The following is a 25,350-nucleotide window of genomic DNA, read 5'->3' on the forward strand; positions in this document are numbered from 1 at the left end:
GGATAAGGTAGTGTGAGATTTCTAGAGATTTTTCTCATCGGAGGCACCCTGTGCAAACTAACGATGCAGTGCGCAGAGACCGATATACTTCCTTTCGGCCTTCCATCGCACAAACACCAAGTTTCTTTTGCCACTCCTGTACACCATCAGATAAGTTATGCTAGCCTCTCCCAGAGATACTGAAGCATAACGTGGCCAGAAAAATAATAAACATTAAATTTGTAAAGATTTTGGACATTTGGATGTTAGGTGGTTGTCCATAAGCCGCAGTTAGAGTTAAGCGAACGGGTGACCCCATACAGCTGTTCCACGAGTGACTTGGAAGCATCAGAAACTCTCTGGCCTGGTCTTCAATAGAAGGAAGATACCATGTAGCACTTCAGAAGTTGCGATGCAATGAAATTAACTAGCATGCAATGTCTCCTTTCTTCTTCCCTTACAAACCCATCTCGGCTTGCAAAGCCTTCAATGCCTCTTCGTCTTCGTCCTCCTCTTCTGGCTTGTTCTTGTTGACTGTAGGGAAGTTTGGAAGCTCCGGCTCTTCCGCAGCTGGTGCCTTCTGGGCTGGGACACGAGAAGGAGCGTTCTTCTGCTTGTCTTCCTGTTCCTCTTCCTGCAAAGCAGCCAACTCTTCGTCCAACTCGTCCTCGTCCACATACTCGCCGCCCACAGGCCGAGAGATGGCTTCGGAAATCTCGTCTGCCAACTCCACCTGCTCGCGGATATCGTCCATAGTATTCTCGACCTTGTCCACATCGTACTCGCCGTGTATTTGCTTCATGGCCAGGGCGCCCTGCTTCATGGCCTTCATCGTCTCCAAGTTCAAGTTGGCACCTTCTATAGCGGTCAACTGTGTTTCTAAAGAGTCAATCTGATTCTCTATCTTCATCAAGTTTCCCTCATATCCCTTCTTTCTCTTCAATGCGTTCTTTGCCAATGCCTTGTTTGTGGCGATATGCTTTCTTGCAAGCTTGTCCTGATCTTCAATCTGCGATTCTAGATGACTACGCTTCTTGTTGAGCATCTGGATGTGCTCCCTTAACTCGACGATTGCCTTCTTCGGCAACTCCTTCTTTTGTTGCTTGTTGCCGCCAAAAATATAGTTCCACATGGTGTCTAGGTCGGTTATGGAGAAGAAGAATGGGTTGTAATTGATAAGCGGTGAATGGGGTGAACTTCTTTCCTTATGGGTGACAAAGCAGGTGAGAGATAAGGCTTTGGTGAGTGGTTTCCCCTGTGCCATGCACGACCTGCCTCCGGGGGGAAGAACTGTGGAGACGGCTTACGGCTTTTGCTTAATCTATTTCTACAAGTATTATTCATTTCCTCCTACCATTATCTAAACATTAAAGGTCTTCCTACTCCTTGAGCAGACCTGGTCCTCTCTAAATACCGATGATTGTTTTGGCTTGCGGATATTCGAGTGAGACAGCTATTGTAGCTACTTCGCGCCCCATTTTGCGGCCATGACTCTCTTTCCAGTTAGGAACAAGCCAGCACCCATGAACTCTTTACAAGAGTAATTTGACAGGGGTTTGTTTGAATTAACTCACCATCACCCACAAGAAGAAGAAGAATAGCAAAACGCCGAAAATCTTCAAAAACAACCATCTGTTGTTGGAAATGTGTGCATAATACTTGAGCAACTCTCTCTGTGCTCCAGAGATGTTCATGTCTATGTCCTCGACATTCTGGTCAATTCTTTGAATTGTTTCTCCCTGCTCCGTGACCATAGTGGCCAACTGCTGGAACAAGTTACCCACCTCGTTGATGGTTGCCTCGATTGTCTCGACAGCACTGTTTCTCTGCTGTAGGTATTCATTGCTTTGTTCTTCCATGAGAAGAAGTTGTCTAGTTTGATCTGGGATGGAAAGAAGTTCGTTTCCTCCGTTCTGGGCCGAGTCTTCTTCGGCAGCCATGGTTTGTAAGTATGGATTCTCACCCAAGTTATGCAATGAGTTGTTTACTCCAGTTCCTCTAGCCGAGTCACCGCTCTCGCTAAGCGGCGTCAGTGAGTTCTGTCGTCTATTTGTGGCGGCACTCAAAAAGTTTTCTGTTCTAGTCTTGTTCATGAGTTCATTCTTTTGTCTGAGTTCCAAGACGTTCTTGAACTCACCGCTGACGTTCTTCATCTTAGAATTAAGCAAGTTCAACACGTTCTTAGAGTACTGGGTCACCTGCGAATCCATCTGGATCGACAGCTCGCCTTTGGCAAACCTCTGAAGGTTCTGGATGCTTTGTTCAATCTTGAATATGTCCTGTTTGATCACATATGTCAATTCTCCAATCTCCACTGGCCTGTCATCAAATAAAGGCTTCTTCTTTGCCAAAAGCGCAAGCTTCAGTAGAAGTTCTGTTGTGTGTGCAATGTCTTTGGCGATTATCAGCGCCTGTTGGGAGAACCGTGACTTCTTTGGTGGTTGATTATCTTGCCGCTGAGTGTTCTGCTGCCTTCTGTTGATCTTGTCGTACGACGACACACATTGCTGGAACTCGAAAGTTCGGTTTTGTATCGCCAGTGACATTTGCTTCGTAAATGGGTATTAGGGGCGGTTGGAGATTAAGAGAGTTAGAGGGCGCTGGTGTTCTTTTCGGTTTGTGTTGTGGTGCACGGGTGTTTGGGAAAACCGCCAGCATTTTGCAACCATTAATCTGGGGAGAAGTTGCTAGGCTACACAGGAGAAGAACTGTACATTGGGAAACTTAGCTGGCCATTAATATTATTTGTTTGGATGTTTGAGTCTTGGGAAGGCACTTTTGGAGCAGTTTTGTTGAAGGAGGCCTGAATAGGGGTAACATAGGGTCCCAATACGAGCAAAAGCGGCCAAAGTACCTAGTGAGGATAACAAAAAAAGGACTTCGTTAAATTGTAAGCAAAACATTTCTTTTTTAATTGGGCTTACTCTCGTTATGATGGTTTATGACAGATACCGTCTACTGTTATGGAAGACAGCTAAGCTCAACATAGAGCCAGAGGGACGGATCTTTAGAAAAGCTCTAACATATTTCAACTTATTAAGCTTCAATAAAGCTAACGACAAACATATAGTGCAGAAATCTCTTTGGAACCAAGGCAGACCTTATATTAACTTTGGAAACCGCTACTTTATACCTATATCGCATAATTTATGAGGAGTAATGCAACTAAAATATGTCCAAGCTCGGGAATTAGCAATTATATCATATTAACTCATAGTTGGGCTATATTCGGAATGAAAGGTCAAGCTTAATTATGACCTATATGTCTTTGAAAAAAAAAAAGTGGCCATAATAGGCGTATAGAGGCTCTCAGGGGCTTAAATAACCTTTCAGACACTATATTGGAGCTATAGAAAAAGTATAACGTAAATTATGACTTTCTAGTGCAGTTTTGGACGGATTAGTCTGCTTTATATAGCCCGGTTTTAAACACTTAAAAATTTGATTCACAGCTTACCTGTTTGTAGTGGTGGTTTTATAAGCTCTCCGTGGTAAAGAAGATTTTTGGTTCTCTAGTGTAATGCGCTGTGTTCATATAGAAGGAAGTTGACACACATATAATATACTCGATAAAAGGCTATAGGATCATTTAAATACCTATGATAGCTTACAAGCTATTACCAGGACACTTTATTTTGCCCTGAATAGGCTCCTATCTCTTAAACGCTATCATAATGGAATCAGAAAACAAGTCTTTAGGATATTATAGGTTACATATGGAGATATATTACAAAATATTAAAACTATATAAAAGTTTGTGCTACAAGATAATGTTATTAGCTTTACCGAACTAAAAAAACCCGCTGTGGGAGCCATATTGATGCTTCTGGTTCATCAATTTGCAGCAAGTTGACATGAATTGTTACAAAGTTACACCCGTGCACCAAAATGGCAAATTGGCACAGTTACTCGAACCTAGCCTTTCTTAACTATGGAGAGCAACGCCTCAAGACCTTTAGACGAATAAGAAGACAGCTTTAGGCAGAAAAAAAGCAAATTAGTAGAAATTTAGTCAGCAGGTTTTACTCAAATACTTCAATATTCAAAATAGAAGCTCCTTTGTTACTGTTTCATTGCCGTTACACGCCCGCCAGACGACAAAGCGGGTAAACGAAAGCCCTTGGGACGTTCACGTAGCCCTAAATCATTAAAAAACTGTCAACCCATCTTCCTCTACCACACTCCCAACCCTAACTCTATAACTCTTCTACTCAAATTTACACAGACACTTCATAATTCACAAGCCCTCCACCGTCAGTATACCATTACGACTTTTGAGAATTGGCTGCGAAAAACACCAAAATGCTCAAACAACACTGAAACAATACCCACCAATAATACCTCAACGACAAAAAATTACCATAAAAATTACATCACACTGTTCCCCCAAACCAGATCTTTCCAGCCATACCAACACCACACCATTTCCCTTATTTCCTTAGAAAACCACCCTGGGCCCTTACGATCTAGCCTTTCTCCCATAGACTCACGCGCGTCCGAAAAGGGAAAAATCCAAACAAATTTATGGCCCGCACGAACAATAACAGAGAAAAAAATACTGATACTACTTAGTCGTGCAACACACACCTTGATCCCTCACGAGTATCAACAAAAACATTTCTTATAAACCCCATTACCAACGATCATGAGAGAAATTGTACGTACCCTTCACGGTCTAAAAAATAGCGTTTCACGTGTAAAATACTAACATCAGATCCACTTGTCCACCGGTCAGTGTGGTAACCAGATTGGCGCCGCCTTCTGGGAGACTATCTGTGGTGAACACGGTTTAGACAACAATGGTAATTATCATGGCGACGATGGCATCCAAAAGGCCAAGTTGGATGTTTACTTTAACGAGGCCTCTTCTGGCAAATACGTTCCTCGTGCTGTTCTCGTGGATTTGGAACCAGGTACTATCGACGCTGTGAAGCTGTCCCGTATTGGTAACTTGTTCCGTCCTGATAACTACATCTTTGGCCAGTCTTCTGCTGGCAACGTGTGGGCCAAGGGTCACTACACTGAGGGTGCCGAGTTGGTCGACTCTGTTATGGATGTCGTTAGAAGAGAGGCCGAAGGCTGTGACTCCTTGCAAGGTTTCCAAATCACCCACTCTTTGGGTGGTGGTACCGGTTCCGGTATGGGTACTTTGTTGATCTCTAGAATCAGAGAGGAATTCCCCGACAGAATGATGGCTACTTTCTCCGTTATGCCTTCTCCAAAGGTTTCTGATACCGTTATCGAGCCATATAACGCTACCTTGTCCGTTCACCAGTTGGTTGAGAACTCAGACGAGACCTTCTGTATCGATAACGAGGCCTTGTACAACATTTGCCAGAAAACTTTGCGTTTGCCTCAGCCTTCTTACGACCAGTTGAACAACTTGGTTTCCTCCGTCATGTCTGGTGTCACCACCTCCTTGCGTTACCCCGGCCAGTTGAACTCCGACTTGAGAAAGTTGGCCGTCAACTTGGTTCCTTTCCCAAGATTGCACTTCTTTATGGTTGGTTACGCTCCTTTGACTTCTATGGGCTCCCAGTCCTTCAGATCTTTGTCCGTTCCTGAATTGACCCAGCAAATGTTCGATGCTAAGAACATGATGGCTGCTTCTGACCCAAGAAACGGTCGTTACTTGACTGTTGCTGCTTTCTTCAGAGGTAATGTTTCCATGAAGGAAGTCGACGATGAAATGTACAAGGTTCAGACGAGGAACGCCGACTACTTCGTCGAGTGGATTCCTAACAACGTGCAGACTGCTGTTTGCTCTGTTCCTCCAAAGGATTTGGACATGGCTGCTACTTTCATCGGTAACTCCACTTCTATCCAGGAGTTGTTCAAGAGAGTTGGTGACCAGTTCAGTGCCATGTTTAGAAGAAAGGCTTTCTTGCACTGGTACACTTCTGAGGGTATGGATGAGATGGAATTTACTGAGGCTGAGTCTAACATGAATGATTTGGTTAGCGAGTACCAGCAGTACCAGGAGGCTAGCGTTGAGGAAGAGGAGGATGTGGATTACGGCGCCGAGGAGGCTCCTTTGGTTGACAACATGGACTAAGCTATGTGAGTGCTTACTCTCATACTGGTTCATGTATAGAATTATACCCTAGGTACACGGTATCGTGTACTTCTGTGTTGCTCAAGGCTGCTCACTCTTTCCCGGTTGTCGTTCGGCAGGGAGTCGCTTGAAGGAATACCCTGTGAGCGGCTTGAATGTCCTACACTTTCTCTTTATTTCGTATCATCTAATTTTAGTCGAGTTTTATTACGCCTTAATATATGGAAAAATTTACACAAGGGTTCATTAAACGTGAATTGTATTGTATATGTGGAATTTCAGTCGACATGATGCTGCTACCCAAGAGCAGCCATGTGTATGGTTATCCAGGGCAACTGTACTGACTAAGGAGTGAACGCTACCCAGATTTATAATGCACAGGGCAACAATTTAGTTGCCTCTCAAGAAGTTCTTGACGAAGTCGTTCTTGTCAACGGTGTTGTAGCTCTCCTGGTCTTCGAAGTATCTCATGACATGACACTGCTGCTTCCAGAAGTTGATTAATTCTTGGAACTCCATCTGGCCCTTAGCGTAAAGAACATTGGTAACGCCCAAGTCGTTAACGAATCTTTGTCTTTCGAACTCTTGTCTTATCTTGGTCTTGACGTTAGAGACAGGCATATCCAACTCGTACAAGTTGCAGAACTCTTTAGAGTTTCTGATGTATCTTCTGTACAAGTGAATCACTCTTTTTCTCATCTCACCCTGGGTTAGAGAACGACGGGTCGTCTCAGCGAATTCCGTGGCAAGAGTCATGGCGGTATGAGCTTGTTTTCGGGATGGTTCAAATCAGTTATGTAGGACAAATTGAAAGTTTTTGGTTGGTTAAAATGCGAGCGAGCGTGCGCAAACCATCATCTCCATCATGAATCGATTTGGCTGCGAATTTTCTGGAGAAGCTCACCAGAGGGTTCCAAAAGCTTGATAAATCTGCATAATTCAAAGCAATGGTCCCATCTTTTTGAGTCTTTTAGGAGTTCTATGATTCGTAAAATTATATCGCGATCTTCCTTGTCAAGTATTGCTTGGTCTTCCTCAGGGGTCTCTGAGGCCTCATACTCTTTCTTAAAATTCAAATAAACGATAAGATAATTGTAACAGAGCTCCACATCTTGGGATTTGATTAGTCTGTTCATAAAGCTGAGCGGAGTTTCATCCAAAAGTCTGAAGAACTTGTGCCAATATCTCACTTCAATCTTCCTCAAGAGATTCACGTAGATACTGTCTGCTCCTGTAGTGCTGCTGACAAGCCTCACAACCTTTTCAAGATCATCATCAGTTTCGTTGTCGATGAAATCAAACAAAAGTAATTCCAAGCAATAATCGAAGTTTGAGGCTCCCTTATATATTTCTCTAATGGTTGAAACATCAAGTTTGCTTTCAAATAGGTCATGCTGAATAAACTTGTTCAGTATCAATTGCCTGCTGGGTCTATGCTTTAAGAGAAAGTTATCACTCTTCAAGATAGTTTGATATTCGAACCCAGTAGCCTCCACGGCCCCATTTATTTGCTGAGTGGTGAGGGGTTGCATGGATGACAAGCGAACCTTTATTGGTCGTAATCGTCTCTCGACATCCACTCCAGGATGTGGTGCGACGCCTTCAAGCTCATAAACTCGCTCTACGAGTTCATCCGCTTTATAGATGATGACCTCTTCGCTGGTCATCACTGTGAGATGTGGAATACTCGTAGGGCCTCCAAAGTCCACATAGCTCATGTGCATGGTCTCAACAGCTTCACGTATTTTCACTAACTCGTACATGTTCGTTGTTTGAACTGAGCCTCGTCCAGAAGGCTCGTTCTCCGTAGGACACTGATTCTTTAGCAAGAATAGGTCGCCAGTTGAGAGCAAAAAGAGAAAATGTTTCTGCTGGATCATGGCCATCTTTGTTATCAACGGAATAGCGAGCTTGTGTTGGATACTTGACAAATGAATCGACCTGCGAATTCCGATGCCGGGCTTGTTGTTCTCCTTATCCTTTTGTCTGTTAAGTTCCATGATCACTATCTTCAGGTCACCCGTTACTAACACCAATAATTTTGTTGCCCCTTCTTCGCCATTCTGAACTTCCACACTAAGAATCTTCGTCTTGAGATGGTGTCTCCAGATGACTAAGTCGGTGTCAAACTTGAAGCTGGCACCACCATTACCTCGGCTGGAACCCTCCGTGTTGACAACGATAACTTCATCAGCCATCAAATCCACGTGGCCGTCGTCATCTATATCATCTCTGACAAATCTATTGATTAAAATCAAAAACTCATCGGCCCAGTAATGGTTGACTATGTTCATCGATTCCATATAGTGGTTTACGAAATTAAACCAGAGGGCATGACATGTTTCCTGACCATTAGTAAGGGGAGTGCTGACCGATATTCTGTCTCCGTAAGAAATTGAGAGCTGATCAAGGCTATTTTTGCGGATTGTTAATTGACCAGTTGGCCGTCTATTGGAAAGTCTTTTAGAAGTACCGTTGATGTGATGGAACCGCGTTAATGTCTTCTGATAATGAGGGATCATTGGAATCTTAAGAAAAGAATGATCAGATTTGAGTAGTTTGATAGAATTTTGATCGTAAAGGATTGGCTGGCCTATCGAATCTTGTTGGGAGGTGAGATTCAAAATGTAAACATTCCTGGTCTGCTTGTCGATCACATACAACTGTAGAGCGTTCGGTGCAACAAGAATCTTAGAAGCTGAACAGAATGCCAGCGAGTTCAGAGCCTGTGAATCGTCTGAGTTCGATGCCGTGATTTCAGAGTAGATGGACTTTGAGCTGAAGAGAGTGGCACCAAAGCGGGATACTAGTTTCCAAAAACCAGAATCAGAATCAATGATCACAAGAAATGTTCCACATGGAGACCATTGACACGATGCCGCCGACTCTGAGCTGTATATGGTCTTGACAAAAGTCATAGCATGCTTCTTACCCAAAAATGCTAATTTGTACAAGTCGTAGGAGTTTTCAGTCTCTAAAAGAACCAAGTCAAATTGTGGATTGAAGTGTACCTTTTTTACTGGTTTTTCAAGCTCTAGAAGGGGGTGGTGCTTGAGAAGTAGTCTGTCGTCGTCATCATGAATGAATTCAACAAGCAGGACGTTCAAGGAAGGATTAATGAAGACAAACCGGTTGTTGGACAAGCTGTACAGAATAAGGGAATGTGAATCAAACCAGTCATAGTCATACAAGTTCAAAACCTCAGAGTTGAGGGTCTTTAAATTAAGGACTTGGATTTCCTCTTGGTCGTTATGGAAGATCAAAGTCTGTGAGTTCAGCTTGCACCAGAAATTTCTAATAGTAGCGTTCATCCTTAAGATCTTTACCAAGGTCAATTTTACCAAAGGTATAACGTCATTGCGTTGTTCATCATCATTTGCAGCATTACTGAAATGCTCCACGTTCTCTAAATTAACGATATTCAGTCCTCCTTGAAGAATGGACTTTGTAGCTGACTTGAACAACGCCGTCAAGGAGAACTTCGAATGCAGTGCAAGCGGTAAGGAATTTTGTAGAAGCTTATCGTCATCATTCTTGTCATGAACCTCGTATAGAGATCTTGAGTAGTTAGCCAAAATATGGTACACCATAATGAAGTTGGACTCAGTCTTGACAAATATGTTGGCTGTATGAAGTTGGTCGAGCCTTGAAGTATCCACAGAGACCTGTCTGACCTCCAATTGAACACATTTACCGTGGGTCTCGATGCATTCTGGCGTACGGTCATGGACACATATAGGAACCAACGACTGGGCATGGCATATGAGAATGGCAGTATCTGTAGCCAAAGCTAATAGGGGAGTCTGAGGAATTGCAACAAAGTCAACAAACCTCTTCGGGAGCGGTACGTGAAAGGACGGGCTAGAAGAGACCCACGACATTGTTTAATTTGTCTTTGGCGCGATTGACTTGAACAGTGGTAGTTACTGTAGTAGGTGATCTGTATGTTTAGTTATCGCGATAAGTGGTGCCGAGCCTGGAGATAGGAAAAGAGTGAAGAAGAGTGAATACGGATAATTAGTTATGGAGTTCTGTTTGATATCTGGATTTTTGGATTATTTGGCAGAGAATGACACACTTTTCGTTCTTGCGTTGTTTGGGTAGTGTGGGGTTGTGGAGGATGTCAACGCTTACCACTACTAAATGGGTGCAAATCCACGAAAGGCACACTTCTGGTTCTGCTAAAGTCATACCATATCAAGCTGTCCAATGATATATTGGGTTCTGAACTACAATAAGAGTGTTTGTGAAGCCTGATGAGATGCAGTAAATAGAGTAGGAGGGATGGACGCTTTAGTACGGCTCGTCGTCTAGTTCCCGATATTTCACCACGCTTGAGCGATAGTATTGCTAGGGAAGCTAGCAAACCGATCTGTTCAACAATACACATGTTGTCATATACCGTAGTATGATAGACTTTCTTGGTTGCTTCATAGCGTGTCGAGTGTTTGGCCTAGTCAATACGATCCGCATAGCTATCCAACGCCGACGCTTCTTAGACAAAGCCAGCCTACATTTTGTCTTCTTATTTGTACATTAATATATGACGGAGAGTGAAACCCAAAAGCACCTTAACGGTAAGACTTCTGGAATCTGGCTCTGGCACCACGACCACCAAACTTCTTTGGCTCCATTCTTCTGGCGTCAGCAACCAACAAGGTCTTGTCGAAAGAAGCGAAGATCTTCTTCAATTCGTTCTTAGAGGCCTCGTCAACGTATTTCTGGTGGTAAGCAACCAAACCCTTGGCAATAGCCTGTCTGATAGCGTAGACCTGGGAAACATGGCCACCACCGGAAACCTTAACTCTGATGTCGATGTTCTGGAACTTGTCCAAGCCAGCCAAGGTCAATGGCTCGTAGACCTTGAAACGCAAGATCTCTGGCTCAACGAGGGTGATAGGAGAACCGTTCACCTTGATCAAACCCTTACCGGCCTTGACGTGGGCGACAGCGGTAGCGGTCTTCTTCTTACCAAAAGTCTAAATGTTAGTATTATGAAAGTGGGGGGAGGTAGTCGAAGACGATATTCGTTGTTTGGGGGTGTGTTGCACGGACAACTCGTGCTTGAAGGAACATTTTCACTGGTCTGGCTATTCATTTTTCACCTTTAATGGACATTTAGGGCTGGATGCTGACGGGATATTTCGAAGGCTTCTTGTGAAATCAAAACTGGGTATATCATCGGGCCGTACTTCGACTGGAACTTGATGCTATCACATACCTGGACAGATGGAGTGGACATCTTGGGTACTTGAAAGAGATTGGGGAAGAAAAGTTTTGCACGAAATAGTAGGTAGTTTTTTTTACTGATGCGAGAGGAAATTTTTTTACTACCTGCAGGCGGTTGAGCCTTTGGGAGCCAGAGAGTGAGCGAGCTCGCCAGTTGTTAAGTATGGGTGTACGGGTCTTGTCCCTCATAGTTAAACCGCACTAACAAGCCAGTACTAGTAAGTTAAGTGTTGGTGAGTGCGACAGTACTTTTTTTTTCGTTAGTTGGGTGGGAGGTGCACACGTGATCGTCTGTGACCGCTCTTTCAGTGCGCGGCCTGTACTGGCCCTCAGCGTTGTAGCGAAAAAAAAAAATCTTCCTTCTTTCTCAGATCTTCTTACTACAACTCATCAAGGGAAAATGGCTATCGCTAAGAACCAACCAATCTTGAAGAACCACTTCAGAAAGCACTGGCAGGAACGTGTCAGAGTGCACTTGGACCAGGCTGGCAAGAAGGTCTCCAGACGTCAGGCCAGATCCGCCAAGGCCGCCAGAGTGGCTCCAAAGCCAGTGGACCTCTTGAGACCAGTGGTGAGATGTCCAACCATCAAGTACAACAGAAAGGTCAGAGCCGGTAGAGGTTTCACTTTGGCCGAGGTCAAGGCCGCTGGTTTGACTCCAAAGTACGCCAGAACCGTCGGTATCGCTGTTGACCACAGAAGACAGAACCGTTCTCAGGAGACCTTCGACCTTAACGTCGCCAGATTGAACGAATACAAGTCCAAGTTGGTCGTCTTTGACAAGAAGACCAAGGCTGAAGGTGAGCAGGTTTCCGTTCCTGCTGCTTTCCCAATCACCCAGATTGCTCCTGAGACTGCCCCAAGAGCCGTTGAGGTCCCAGAGAAGACCGCCTACGAGACCTTGAGAGCTGCTCAGAACCAGAAGAAGTACAAGGGCATCAGAGACAAGAGAGCCAAGGAGAAGGAGGAGGCTGAGGCTGACAAGAAGAAGAAATAAGCTAACAGTGCTCATTTCCTCAACTCCAGGTGTATAAATTAATAGCTACGCGGTTAAGTTAGCTTTGCGTGTGCTTAGTGGCATTACGCTGTTGTAATTGTAGATGTGTTTGTGGTGAAAAATTATTGTAGTGAGTCTCAATACTGGATGAAGATTGTGGGGATTAACAATTCAAAGAGGCATAGGCTGCCCTGAGTTGAAAAAGCAATCATCTAATCGTCTATCGCATTTGGTCCTGGTGTTTCATTGATGGAATTAACCTTGTTTGGGTTCCTCTGCGAGATGAGGTCTCAACGGTTTCCCCACGGTGAGAGGCATCAACGATGGGGTACAGTGGCCTGATTATTTTATTAACCACCGAAGTATAGGAGTATAACTCATAAGGAAAGTTAGAGTTGATTTATACCTGAATACATTTCGGCTGGTTTGAAACTTACGACTTACCCTGTAATGCCCTCAATGGCACCCAGGCATTAGAGCATTCGATAGAAACCTGTGAATATGGAGAAGTCACGACAAAGTAGATTGTCAAGTTCTTCCGTCGAATGACAACTATAAAATGTTCTTCAATTATACTAAAGCTCCCTAGTTAAGCTTGCTTAGGTGATCTAGACTAACTTATTATGGGCAAGTTCTACTGCTTTTCGCAGCCATTCTGGATATCTAGCATTCACCAGAATTAAAGTTTCAGGTAGATTATCAATAACACTATATAAGCAAGTTAGTAAATTTCCTGTCATATAAAGCTCTTTAAGGTATGTATTCCATTCTGTCAACCTCAGTTCAATAGTGACTGGGAGTTAGAAGACCATGGGACCATGCATGTAAGCCAGCTATAATACCATTTGAAGTTACATAGATATAAGAAATGTCCATCCCTACTTTAATTTAAATGACTTCTCCTTCCTAAGATTACTCTTTCCGAGGATTAGTATGGGTTTGGAAAACTAGATGGCAGAAGAAATCCCACTATAAGCAGCAGAAGCAGAAGCTGAGTTCTCCATTCCATCACTTCATCTCTAAGGGTAATTTTGAATAAGGTAAAAAGGTACATTCATTTCCCTAGAGTAACGCTTGGATAACGTTGTCGGTCTACAGTTCTACATTTCACATAGTGGTAGGCCCCTAGATCAAAAGATCCAAACCACACCACAAACGGTTCCAAATAATATATGTGTATTAATATATTACAGATAAGGCGCCCTCAACGACAGGTTTAATCGAACAAACCGAAGCCCATGTCGTCGTCAGACTCCTCCTTGGCCTCTTCCTCCTTCTCCTCAGCGGCAGCCTCCTCAGCACCACCAGCAGCGGCAGAAGCACCACCAGCAGCGGCACCACCAGCTGGAGCAGCCTGGATGTTGAAGAAGAACTCCTTCAAGTCCTTACCCTCCAAAGCTCTGGAGAAGATTTCGGTCCAGATTGGCTCAACTGGGACGTTAGCCTTGGTAGTCAAGGTAGACAACTTGTCAGCAGAGATCTCGAGACCAGAGTCAGCGAGGATCAAAGCAGCGTAGGACAAAGCAGATTCAGTAGACATTGCGAATTAACTAGAAGTAATCAGATTAAGCAATAGGGCAGACTATTTCTTAGTTTGTAGATGGAAGTAGTTCGACGGTGAACTTTTTTTTTCAGAGGGCGCGAGGGCAGAGGATGCTGAGATCACGTGTATACAGTTAGGGCACCAGACCCGCGATGCCGTCACAGTGGGTACCAAGGAAGAAGGTGGCATCCAGGGGGGAAATTGGAGGCAAGATGTTCATCAAGCATTCGTTAGGCATTAAGTAGTGCTATTTGCTGTTTATTTAAATGGGATTTATTGTTTTGAAGATAAAATGGTGTTTAGGATGGGACATAGTGAACGCGCAGATGGAAGAAATGGCTGCAAATCATCGAGGAAGTGGATAAAAGGATGCCTTCTACTTTGTAGGGTAAAAGAAAGGGAGAGGTTGAAAAACATCAGACGGCTCATCAGACGGTTGTTTTGTGATAGTACAGTCTTGTTACGTTAGAAATACTCGAAAGAGCCAAAAGGACTACGAAAGGGTGCTTTTAGGAGAGACAATGTGTTAAACCTGCCATTGATGCTTCACTATAATTGACTGGAGGTAAAGGACAGATCCTAAAACAATGAAACGTTTGGCAACGTGTTGTTCTAGTTTAATTTGGGCATGTGGCATCCCCTTTGAGCGATGCCTTGAGAGGTCCTTTACCTCAACAAATGACAACAACTGGAAACCGCCAGCCCACCAAGCGACAAAATGACTTCCAATTCACTTAACTGCTCTCATCTCTATCACTACGACTCTCTCAGCGACAGCCAAGACGACTAAGAATGCACACTCTGCGAGCCCCAGCCAAGACCTGCCAAACCAACATGATATTTTCTTCAACATTGGAGCGGCTCAATTGACATGGAAGGCATTGACGTATGGAAGATAAAGCCGCTCCAAACCCGAGCGGTATCATCAAAAAAGCGTTCCGAGTCATGGTGGATGCTGGACCTGGGGCCCATCTCGGAATTAAACTTTAAAGTTGTTAACCGCTTGCAAGCGCAAATTTAGACGTGAAGCGAATCCGAACACGGGTTATAGTTACGAAAACCGTGTATCCACCGATAAACCATGAAATTCTCGTAGGAATTGAGTTTGATCAACAAAGCTGGTTGGTATTAGTTCCCCGGGGCTGGTGAAGATTTCAAGCCACTTATGAAAAAAAAAAAATACAAATCAGGAAGATAAAAATCACATTTTCCACAGAAAAGCCACGCTGCCACGTCAAATAGGTACACACGATGCTGGATCATCATAAGCATTGGGCCCGTTTGGAGCCATGCAACGAAAAAGGGCCAAATTACATGGAAAGCGCGTTTTTAGCGTGGCTACGTCTAAATAAACAGAAAGCGGCTGGTTTATGCGTACAAAGACAGGAACAGAGTTAGGACCCTGATAGTTAGAGGAAGCGGCAAAAAAAATAAAAACATGACAATAAGTCACCCAGCATTTACCGGCGTTGTTAAGGTTATTCCTGCCCCTCATGTGCCACGAGTTTTCCCCAGTATTCATGTCTGTGTTTCTTTCTCTTGCAGCGATAAACATAGAGTGCGCTTGGTTTCTAGACCCCTCCCACCAGACTACCAGCCAACCGTGAAGGCTAAACAAACAACAAGCCACGGAGCACAAAAGCCATGTTTTATTTATATAAGAGGAAACAAGGTGGACAAAACAGGCGAGGAGAGAAAAAGAAAAGGTGGATAAGAAAAAAAAATAGGGAAAGAAGTCACAGGGTCTGATCGTTTTGTGGTTACGATACTGTTCGGGATACGTAGCCTACAAGTCCGTCAGTAGGTGCCTGGGGTGCCTACGCTGAAGGTAAATAGAGTGCTGGGTATACGAACCGCCATAGGGTAAAGCTTAAAGAAAGGTTAGGATGGAGACGTGGGGTGAAGGTACTGGCTGGATGGTTGTAGGTATCCAGACAGGCTAGTTTGCAGCCATTTCGCAGCCAGAGGTGGAGACAGAGAGGTGACCAAAAATACCAAACGCCAACGTCCAACCGCTATTTAAAGACATGGACCGTTTTTGGTGATGGCGTAATCGGCCAGCCCGACCCGACCCTGGTTTTCTTAAAAAGACTATCGTAATACGAAACATCACCGTACGGATAATGCCTCCTGGAGGGGAGTCTTTGTATCAGGCGAGTGTCAGGTATTTTTAGCCCTCAAAGGCTATTTTTACCAACGGCCATGTAAATAGAAAAAAAAAAAGCCCTCAGGTAACTAAAGCAGCCATCGAACAGCCATCGAACAACCATCCTCTCCTTGCTTGCCTTGCCTTTCGGCAAGAGTCTCTACTTTACCGGTGCTTGCCTTGCTCAGTGCGAACAACCCACCCTTCCTCCTTCCTCGTTTCGTCGTTGCGTCCCATGTTTCACAGCAACCATGTTAAGCCATAAACCCACAGGTTAAGCCTGCCCCGGATTCCCAAAGATACTTCTGAATGCCTGAATCCAAGACAGCCCCAGCCCCTCAAGCGGATTCTTGGCCAAAAAGAAAAATCCCCAAAGCTACATCACTTCTCCAAGCAACAAGCAATTGACAATGCCAGCGTCCATTCACTCAAAGCACCTGCTGATGCCACAAGTAGCCATGGCCTGCCCAGGTCCCTCCCAGCGTCTTTGTGGGAGGAAAGGTATATGGGGCCAGTGCGCGGCCAAGCATCTTCTGGAGCGTGCCTTGGGCTGGGCCAGGGCGGAAAACGCGGGAATGCCCTTGCGGGAGGAGGCTGGAAAGGGTGGAATGGAGCAAGTCTGGCACTGGCTGAGGGAATTGGTTTGTGGCATGAAAGGTTAGCGGTAGAGGTTATTCGGGGTGTGACACTAAACGAGAAGAGAGGGCCAAGAAGAAAGAAGACTACAAGGGTGCTGAATTAATTTTAGGTTGTGGGAAAAAAGGACTGGGCTAGGCAAGTGGTGGTTTACTTGGTTTGGGGGTGTTGGGGTTGCCTTGTTTAATGGTACTAGAACCCTGTAAACGACTGACGGATAGGTACTTTCCTGGATAACCCTTTTTTTTTTTTTTTTTTGTTTTTTCGGTGCTATAATTACTCTGTGACGTCGTGGGGGCGCACTCGCTCACAACCTGCCCTGGCATGCCTGGCATGCCCCTCGTGCAGCCTTCTGCGCATCGTGCAGGACCCGCGGCCTTGTTCATGCGCCTGCTGCGTCCCTTCACGTCTACCTGCCTTGTCTGTATCGCCAAACGCCTCCTGCCTTGTTTCCCTGCCTTAGGCTTGTTTTATCTCTCACCCTAGCAGTATATAAAGAGCCATTCCCGCCCACCATTCTTACCTTTTTTTTTTTCCTTCCATCATCAGTTCGTCTTCCTGTACATTTTTTTCCCCCCCCCCCCGAAATCAACCGTCCCCTCGTCTTTCGCTAAAGCCTTCAATCTAAGGCTTCTTGTCGACCGTTTTCCTTTTCTTTCTTCGTTAATTACATTCCAATCCATATATATACATATTCTTTTTGCTTTTTTAGATGAAGCTTTTGTCCATCTTTTCCATGGCTACCGCCGTGTTGGCCGCATCAACCGTTAAGAGAGGTAAGAAGGCCTCTGACTGGGACTACCAGAACAAGAAGGTTGAAGGTGTCAACTTGGGTGGCTGGTTCGTTCTTGAACCTTATATTACGCCGTCCCTTTTCACCGCTTTTGGTGACAAGGACGTGCCTGTTGATGAGTATCACTACACCAAGGCTCTTGGTAAAGAAGAGGCCAAGAAGAGATTGAAGAAGCACTGGGACACTTGGTACCAGGAGAAAGACTTCAAGGCCATTGCTGATGCAGGCATCAACACTGTCAGAATCCCCATTGGCTACTGGGCTTATGGTGCTTTGGACGACGATCCTTATGTCCTGGGCCAAGACTACTACTTGGAAAGAGCCATTGGCTGGGCTCGTAAACACGGTCTCGCTGTCTGGATTGACTTGCACGGTGCTCCAGGCTCTCAGAATGGTTTCGACAATTCTGGTTTGAGAGACACAATTGGCTACCAGAGTGACGAGAACATCTCTCTTACCCTTACTGTCTTGCAAGCTATCTTTGACAAGTATGGTGGTACTGATTATGAGGATGTCGTGAGTGCCATTCAATTCTTGAACGAGCCTCTCGGACCAGCTTCTGACGTGAACCAGCTCAAGAACTTCTACAGATGGGCCTACGGTAACATGAGATCTGTCTCCAACAACAATGTCGCCATTCACGATGCTTTCGAGCAGAGTGAGGGCTACTGGGACAGCTTCATGAACGTCAAGGATGGCTACTGGAAGGTTGTCTTGGACCACCACCACTACCAGGTTTTCTCTCCAGGTGAACTTGCTGCTGACATTGACGACCACATTGAGACTGCTTGTAAATGGGGTCCTCAGCACAAGAAGGAGTACCACTGGAACCTTGTTGGTGAATGGTCTGCTGCTCTTACTGACTGTGCTTTCTGGTTGAACGGTGTGGGTCGTGGTGCCCGTTGGTCTGGAGACTACGACAACTCTCCAAACTATGGCTCCTGTGACACATACACCAACCCTGACAAGTGGACTGACGAGCACAAGAAGAATGTGCGTAAGTACCTTGAGGCACAGCTCGATGCTTACTCCACTGCCAGTGGCTGGATCTTCTGGAACTGGAAGTGTGAAGATGCCATTGACTGGGACTTGTCTAGATTGATCAAGATTGGTGCTTTCCCACAACCATTTGACGACAGACAGTACCCTAACCAGTGCGTGTACTAAGTGTATACAAATTTAATGAAAACAAACTTGAGAAAAAGGTGATGTAGAGTGAAGTGAAATTGTCATGGCGACATAGCCGGTGTCGATCCGAGATCGACTTGTGAAGCAAATGCCCTGGCGAGACGTATATTATCCGACGCTACCATGGAATGTACCGAGGACAGGTAGGCGATCGGAAAAACAAGAGCAAAACAAGAGCAAAACAACAGAACAACGCCTTCTTCCTGTTCCTCGGCATTTTCCTCAGCAACCACTACGTTCGTTTAATTACCTGCTTTTTGCGTTACCAGCCCAAGGGGCTACCATTTGATTTTGTGGAACAACTTAAACCGCAGACCATGCTCTAGCCTCTCGCTCCTTTCCTGTGTTTCCCAGCTTTTTCGCAGCCAATTGCCACGAGCCACACCGGTTTACCAAGGAAAAATAATTATATAGCATATACATTCAACCTGTCAAACGTTGCTCCTGCAGCGGCTGCGTTTTGCAGCCCTTTTTTAATTTTGTCCTTTTCCCGTGTGTTTATCCGCCATTCACATCCCCCCCTTTGAAACCTAATATTGTTTTCGGCAGTTGTTTTACCAAAACCTGTCTTTCCTACATTTTTACTAATTATGGCTTATTCATTCCACAATCGTTATTGTCTCGCGCGTTTATCCCCTCCAGTTTTACCCACACAGCCTTGACCAAAAAAAGAGGGCGCGAGTCTACTTTCCAGTTTGGCCCTCGTTCTGATTGATTTTGTGCACTTGCACAAGCGCCTTTCTGCGAGCAAACAGGGAGGGCTAGGCGCCAGGAGGTTCGAGGCGACGAGCCGAATGCAGTGGCTGTTCGGGACGGTAGGTTGGGTTTTGCTCGGCAGCAGATGAAATTGGACTGGCTTTGGGACAAGATGATCGGCAGCCGGTAGGCGGTCGGATGGTATTTTGGTTGCGCAACTGGGCCTCTGGTTATGTATGGATCGTATATTTTGGCTGCGAAAATTTAGAGTTTCAGAGAGAAGAACGCCTTTAATGCATCGTCAAGCGCTTCACATCCGTAGGTGTAATCGCTTGCCTCGTTAAACAATTGTGCCGAAAGTCTAGCGACGATTTTCCCAGCATGGCCGTTGATAGGCACAAAGGTGTGTCGTTTGGTTAACTGCCACTCCAGAGAGAAGTTCACAAGCTGCAACACTGCTGACGGATCAGATGCATCGAAACTCTGGCTGTACTCTTGGATAGGCACGAAGAATGAGATCATCGCCGAGGAAAGCGTCTTTTCGTCATTTTCAACAATCTGGGCATTGGCCCACTTACGCAACACAGCTTGTTTGGCTTCCTGGGCCAATCGGTTGCAGTAGTCTCTAATTGCCTCTTCGCCTCCACAGACCTCCTTTCTAAATTTAACGGCCGCAGGCACTGTGGCAATGGCAGCAAACGTTTTCAGCCCATTGAACGCAAACTTATGGAATAGCAAGTCTTTGGCTTGTTCGTCAGTGAGCTTTGCGTGCGGCGATACGTACTGGTGGCTAATGGGGAGCGTCTGAATGGTTCTATGGAACCGAGGATGGACGTATAAGAAAGCACAGCCTCTAGGAACATGGAACCACTTGTGGAGGTTTGAGCAGAAAAAGTCCGGTTTGGCCTTATCGAGGTCTAGAGGAATCAAACCAACAGCATGGGCGCCATCAACCACCGAAATAATATCAAATTCCCGACACAACAGCACTAACTGCTCCCAAGGAACCACCACTCCAGGCATTGACACCACTGCATCAAAAATAGCCAACTTAACCTGGTGTTTTTCAAACACTTTGCGAAATTTTGCAACCACCTCAGAGTCCAGTATAGGGTACTCCACATCCACCCATACAAAGTCTACCCCTCTATAATCATGCAAATACCGCACCGTCTGAGCACAAGCTCCATACGTCGTCGTAGGCATAGCCACAATATCCCCCTTCACAAGGTCCACCGATTGCAACACCGTATTCACCGCCGTAGTGGCATTTTCCACCAAGGCCAAGTTCTCTGGCGCGCTCTTCACTATGGGCGCCACACTGTGCACGGCCTGTTTATACTGGTCCTGCTGGCGCAATCTGATAAACTCATCAGGAAACGCTACGTCCTTATCAAAAGCAGAGTGGTATTCGTTGATGATTTCGGCTGGAGGAAGACCATATGAACCGTTGTTTACCGGCACCACGTGATCTGGGATCTGGGGGAAATGTTTTTTTCTAAAGGCTTTGCCAAACTGAGGCATTGGTTGCAGAAAGAAGTGAGTGGTTTGGTGGGTGCCGTTTCACAGTGCGGGAGCCGCTTGGGTGGTTTTTATGATAAGGCTCTGGGGGTTTTGTAACCTCTGAGTCAACCGCACATAACGATGAGTCAAATGTAGATAGGGCAGGAAATGGCCAATCGGGTAGTTTGGAGAGATTTTGTAGTGGCTTTGTAGTTGGCGGGAAATTTTTGAATGTGGGTTGGGATATTATGGGCAGAATCTGATAATACGCTAGAAAGGGTTCCAGTTGAGTCATAGTGGGGGAGGCAATTCCTGATTATTTTTTTTTTTGTCTTTTTTTGGGATTGAGACCAGTGACTAATGAAAGAGCTGATGGAAGAGGGGTGAGTTGTTCTGGCAATGGGAATATGGGAGTTTCCAGGTGAACCTGATGGCATTTGCTTCATGGCTTGGGGTGAAAGAATGGCTGCGAAATGCCAGAAACTGTTCCAGTTCATACCCAACAAAACAACCAGAAAGGTGAAAAAGTTCCTCAACTACCTAACGTTGTTCAAAAGCTCTTATTACATCACTGAGTTACCAACTTTCCCAGGTGTTTCCTCGAAACGGTTCTACTGGACATGATGCCCCTCCCTACACTAACATTCTACTGGTAAAGGACTCCACAACTTACTACCAGTACGCCCGAACCACTAAAAAAGGAAACTTATTCTTCGATCCCAAACGTCCATACTCGTTTCCCCCATTCCTCCCTTTTCCCTTTCAATAACTCACCAATGGCCTCTCCCACCACCCCTCCATCACTTGCTCTATTGCTGCGAAATTCAACTATACAACAATGGGCCCACGCTACTATTGCGAAGTTCCCACAAAACTCCGAGACTTACTATCAAGACACACATTCCATTCTGGAAAAGCATCATCTGCCACTAAAACCGTGTTTTTTTCGGCGTTGCGTTGTGTTTCTCCACAAAACCACAAAAACCTATCCTTGATAATCCTGCGCACATCTCAAGCCCATCGTTCTTCCCCAGGCCATGTTCTGCTTTCGGCAATTGGCATCAAGAGGCCTCGTCAGGACTCGACCGGCTCTCCAAAGGCCCTTATGGCGTCCTATAAGTCTAATAAGGCCCACGATTCCACTTCTTCGGGCTTACTCGAATCCAACCGGACCTCATCGAAAGGACCCCGAATCGGGACCAAAAGAGCCACATCTGAAACATGATCCTTCAAAGCTGGCTGATACGACGCTAAACGACCAGAAGGGTTCTCCCAAGCCATCTAACATCCAACGACCCGTTACCAAAGAACAATTGCTAGCATCAACGAAGGGGTTATTACCAAGACTATGGATTCGCCTACGTTGGCTTCTAAAAAGGTCCAATCGGCCTTTCAACACCGATGACTACTCTGCATTTTTTTCCTGGCTCGTCATGGGAAACGCCCTCATTCTTATACTCGGTACCACAACGTTTGTGCTGTTGGTTATATTTACCATTAATACTGTGTTCGCTCAGGAGCTTGTGGCCCGAAAGGTCGGTGAGTTTATCACGAAAAATTCCAAGTTGACGGTCACTTTCGAGCACGCTATCGTGCCTGGATGGTCAGACGGAAAGATTTCGTTTAAGAAATGCTTCGTCAGCAGAAGACCAAAAGCTACGAGACAATTTTCCAAAGGAAGCCAGGCAGAAGCCTATGCGAAGAGTTTGGATCCGTCAGAATCAGAAGGAGAAGTCTTTGATGACGGCAATTATACGCAATTCGACTTGACTATAGAGGAAGTTAACATGTCTCTATCGTTTAGGAAATGGGTTAATGGAACAGGTATAGTGGATACATTAGAAGTGAAGGGCATGAGAGGTGTCGTTGATAGAACCCATGTTCATTGGGACCCAAACGACGATGCCAGAAACTACAAAAATGTCCATCAATTTGGTGATTTTGAATTCAATGACTTTAGAATGGAAGACGTTTTGTTCACACTTTTCCAGCCTTCGAATTTCCGTCCTTTCAGCGTGGCAATTTATAATTGCGAGTTAGCGAAGCTTCGCAAGCATTGGCTTTTCTATGACTTCCTCAATGCCAACATTATGAGTGGCTCATACGACAATTCCCTTTTCACGATTCATAAAAGGCAGAGACTTGATGACTTCGATGAGGTCGATGGTTCAGGCCCTAAAGTCACACAATTACCTTGGAAACGAGTTACAAGACTTCGTGTCGATTCTCTTAATATTGACCATCTAAATACTGGCTTGGAAGGCCCATTCGGTTGGATCACATCAGGTAAGGTGGACATGATCGGAGACGTCATGGTTCCTGAGCAAAATAAGGACTTCCACGTACTGGAAATTGTGAGTATTATCAGTCAGTCCATCAACAAGGAAGCCTCCAGATATGTCAACCCGGACTCTTTGAATAAGCAGGACCATATGCTTCGACTTACAAACGGAAACACCACTGGCTCAGAAGATATCTCGCAATATTTTGTCCTTGATTTGACAATGCGTCTTAATAATGTTAGAGCACTGGTGCCATTCCAAACTCCAGAACTAAGCTATGTTAACTATGCACTTATTCGACCCATTGTGGGATACATTAACCTGAGAAATGCCTTCATCGAAGTCAAATCTCGCATTGTGAAGAACATTGAAGACTTCAGTGGTTCCTGGACCGTCTATGACTCGCTATTAATGGACGATATCTCTGAAGAAGTCTATGACGGGTTTGCTAAGTACGTCGCAGACGACGAAGCTAGATTGGTCCGGATGCGTAAAGTGGCCTTCTGGACCATGCAATTGCTTGTACAATTTGTTGTTTTCGGTCTTGGAGCAGTGACCTAAGCTATAGTCTGAGTACTAATACTAGCATGGCCACATAAGAAGCAAGGCTGATACCGGTAAGGAGAAGAACCAGATCGCCAGCGGTCTTGAACTCCTCCATATCCTTTTCTGGGTTATAATACGTGTCCACGGTGGCAGCTTTCACCACGCCAATGAAGTATAACAAGCATCCATACACCGTATAGACAGTGCCTATGGGAAGAAACTCAGATGAAAAGAGCTTGATCATGACAATGGAGAATGATAGACACGAGATGGCGGTACGAGTATATGCGCCCTCATAAGTCCTCTGATGAGCTCTGACATCAAGTTTAAGGTTATCTGCCAAGTCTCCTAAACGGGAGCGTCTTCTTTCGAGTTCCATGATAAGAAGGGGTGGTTGATTGGGGTGAGATTAATTGTGGAGCGATCTGGGTGCGAAGTATCTCTGCAATATAGAGCCTCACCTGGTGATTGCTTCAATTAAGATAAAGACACCAGCTAGGTAATCCTAGAACTCTGCATTAGTATGTACTTAATCGATGTACTTACTTGGTAGATAAATTGTAAATATTGAAAAAAAGGAAAAAAATTTTAAAAAAGGAAAGATCCGTTAGTTTGGTACCAGTCTACCGGTCAAGGTCTTCATTGCACCATAATTTATAGTATGAAGCTCCCTAGAAAGGTTAAATAGCATTCAGCCTTAATTAAAACATAAAATAGACTTCTTAAAGGAAAAGGGAAATTCAACCACTCAAGAAAGGTGGTTCACGTCTATATTACTGTCTTTCCCGTACCACTAAGGTTGGGCCCTAGAATATTTTAAAATTACTAAAACGAATATTCTGCATTTTCAATTCCCTAGTAACAAAAACAATTGAAGTACATTCTTCATCAAAGTTTCCAATTCACTTAGTATCCCCATGTACTTCTCAATTTGCACCCATTCTCAAGCATACACCTACGCTCACTTCGCGCTGCTACCAACTCAACTACATACTTTCATTGATCCTTCCCTCTAACGGTAAACCACCCGTACCGCTTTAGCATCCTAGCTTACAATTAATAATACCTATCTCTACCAAGGAAGAAGCATTGATTATACCCTGCGATGCCCCCAAAGAGACAACTAGTGAAGGTGAAGGTCTCTCCTGAGTTCCTAAAGACGCTTCCCGTGTTCGCTACACCCAAAGCTAAAAGAGTCAAGAAGATCGCTGATGATAAAAAGAACGATAAAGCTGGCGATGGCAAGAACCTGTCGCCTGGACCTAACGATGAAAGTGCCTCTTCAAGGATCAACACCGGTATGAAAGAGATGTCTACCGCTGGCTTGACCGTACACAGTGTAAATGCTAACTTTGCCCTTGATAAGTCAGGAAGGCCCGCTAAGAAGTGGGTTCGTGGCTCAAGACAATTTAAGACCTTCAGTGGGTTCAAAGTAAAGGTAAAGACGTGGAAACACAAGGGTGAGCCACGAGCCGAGAAGGATAAGACAGAAGCCAAAGCAGAAGCCAAAGCAGAAGCACCAAAACAAGAGGACACGCTGGAAAGTCTTCCAAAGCATGAACACGAAGAAGTGGATGTGGGTCTGGAAACCCCATCTGAGGCTACGGCCATTACAGCATAACGAGAGTGGGTAAAGTTCCATGTGGCCAGCCCATTGGCCAGTGTATTATAGACGACCGGCACCGCCAAAAAACAAAAGTATAGGAATGAAAATAGCCAAAACCAACCGACCTAGTCATTAATCAACCCATCTCTAG

At 45.0% G+C, this 25,350-nt stretch overlaps 13 protein-coding genes across 13 annotated transcripts; 5 read left to right on the top strand and 8 right to left on the bottom strand. All coding sequences in view use genetic code 12, as the record gives it.

Moving 5' to 3' along the window:
- Window positions 1-436: 436 nt before the first annotated feature.
- On the bottom strand, window positions 437-1,111 carry SNF7 (ESCRT-III subunit protein; the record flags this gene model as incomplete). Its single annotated transcript, XM_025486944.1, has 1 exon — window positions 437-1,111. The coding sequence occupies one exon, from the start codon at window positions 1,109-1,111 to the stop codon at window positions 437-439; it is 675 nt and encodes a 224-aa protein (XP_025340392.1).
- A 433-nt stretch (window positions 1,112-1,544) lies between these two features.
- Window positions 1,545-2,525, bottom strand: CXQ85_003299 (t-SNARE syntaxin; the record flags this gene model as incomplete). Its single annotated transcript, XM_025486945.1, has 1 exon — window positions 1,545-2,525. One exon carries the CDS (start codon window positions 2,523-2,525, stop codon window positions 1,545-1,547), a length of 981 nt encoding a protein of 326 aa, XP_025340393.1.
- Window positions 2,526-4,624: 2,099 nt separating this feature from the next.
- Window positions 4,625-6,034, top strand: TUB2 (beta-1 tubulin; the record flags this gene model as incomplete). The annotated part of the gene is made up of 2 exons (XM_025486946.1): window positions 4,625-4,636; window positions 4,694-6,034. The coding sequence occupies 2 exons, from the start codon at window positions 4,625-4,627 to the stop codon at window positions 6,032-6,034; spliced, it is 1,353 nt and encodes a 450-aa protein (XP_025340394.1).
- A 390-nt stretch (window positions 6,035-6,424) lies between these two features.
- On the bottom strand, window positions 6,425-6,790 carry CXQ85_003301 (uncharacterized protein; the record flags this gene model as incomplete). Its single annotated transcript, XM_025486947.1, has 1 exon — window positions 6,425-6,790. The coding sequence occupies one exon, from the start codon at window positions 6,788-6,790 to the stop codon at window positions 6,425-6,427; it is 366 nt and encodes a 121-aa protein (XP_025340395.1).
- Window positions 6,791-6,897: 107 nt separating this feature from the next.
- Window positions 6,898-9,915, bottom strand: RIC1 (Ric1p; the record flags this gene model as incomplete). The annotated part of the gene is made up of 1 exon (XM_025486948.1): window positions 6,898-9,915. One exon carries the CDS (start codon window positions 9,913-9,915, stop codon window positions 6,898-6,900), a length of 3,018 nt encoding a protein of 1,005 aa, XP_025340396.1.
- A 690-nt stretch (window positions 9,916-10,605) lies between these two features.
- On the bottom strand, window positions 10,606-11,276 carry RPS16A (40S ribosomal uS9 domain-containing protein; the record flags this gene model as incomplete). The annotated part of the gene is made up of 2 exons (XM_025486949.1): window positions 10,606-11,013; window positions 11,205-11,276. The coding sequence occupies 2 exons, from the start codon at window positions 11,274-11,276 to the stop codon at window positions 10,606-10,608; spliced, it is 480 nt and encodes a 159-aa protein (XP_025340397.1).
- A 387-nt stretch (window positions 11,277-11,663) lies between these two features.
- On the top strand, window positions 11,664-12,260 carry RPL13 (60S ribosomal protein eL13; the record flags this gene model as incomplete). The annotated part of the gene is made up of 1 exon (XM_025486950.1): window positions 11,664-12,260. One exon carries the CDS (start codon window positions 11,664-11,666, stop codon window positions 12,258-12,260), a length of 597 nt encoding a protein of 198 aa, XP_025340398.1.
- Window positions 12,261-13,476: 1,216 nt separating this feature from the next.
- Window positions 13,477-13,800, bottom strand: RPP1A (ribosomal protein P1; the record flags this gene model as incomplete). Its single annotated transcript, XM_025486951.1, has 1 exon — window positions 13,477-13,800. The coding sequence occupies one exon, from the start codon at window positions 13,798-13,800 to the stop codon at window positions 13,477-13,479; it is 324 nt and encodes a 107-aa protein (XP_025340399.1).
- Window positions 13,801-17,321: 3,521 nt separating this feature from the next.
- XOG1 (glucan 1,3-beta-glucosidase) lies at window positions 17,322-18,545 on the top strand (the record flags this gene model as incomplete). The annotated part of the gene is made up of 1 exon (XM_025486952.1): window positions 17,322-18,545. The coding sequence occupies one exon, from the start codon at window positions 17,322-17,324 to the stop codon at window positions 18,543-18,545; it is 1,224 nt and encodes a 407-aa protein (XP_025340400.1).
- A 981-nt stretch (window positions 18,546-19,526) lies between these two features.
- CXQ85_003307 (uncharacterized protein) lies at window positions 19,527-20,786 on the bottom strand (the record flags this gene model as incomplete). Its single annotated transcript, XM_025486953.1, has 1 exon — window positions 19,527-20,786. One exon carries the CDS (start codon window positions 20,784-20,786, stop codon window positions 19,527-19,529), a length of 1,260 nt encoding a protein of 419 aa, XP_025340401.1.
- A 1,412-nt stretch (window positions 20,787-22,198) lies between these two features.
- Window positions 22,199-23,523, top strand: CXQ85_003308 (uncharacterized protein; the record flags this gene model as incomplete). Its single annotated transcript, XM_025486954.1, has 2 exons — window positions 22,199-23,499; window positions 23,520-23,523. The coding sequence occupies 2 exons, from the start codon at window positions 22,199-22,201 to the stop codon at window positions 23,521-23,523; spliced, it is 1,305 nt and encodes a 434-aa protein (XP_025340402.1).
- Window positions 23,524-23,609: 86 nt separating this feature from the next.
- CXQ85_003309 (uncharacterized protein) lies at window positions 23,610-23,972 on the bottom strand (the record flags this gene model as incomplete). Its single annotated transcript, XM_025486955.1, has 1 exon — window positions 23,610-23,972. One exon carries the CDS (start codon window positions 23,970-23,972, stop codon window positions 23,610-23,612), a length of 363 nt encoding a protein of 120 aa, XP_025340403.1.
- Window positions 23,973-24,698: 726 nt separating this feature from the next.
- Window positions 24,699-25,214, top strand: CXQ85_003310 (uncharacterized protein; the record flags this gene model as incomplete). The annotated part of the gene is made up of 1 exon (XM_025486956.1): window positions 24,699-25,214. One exon carries the CDS (start codon window positions 24,699-24,701, stop codon window positions 25,212-25,214), a length of 516 nt encoding a protein of 171 aa, XP_025340404.1.
- Between the last annotated feature and the right edge of the window lie 136 nt (window positions 25,215-25,350).

This window comes from Candidozyma haemuli, assembly GCF_002926055.2.
Source record: "Candidozyma haemuli strain B11899 chromosome Unknown E_2014730914, whole genome shotgun sequence".
NCBI lineage: Eukaryota > Fungi > Ascomycota > Pichiomycetes > Serinales > Metschnikowiaceae > Candidozyma > Candidozyma haemuli.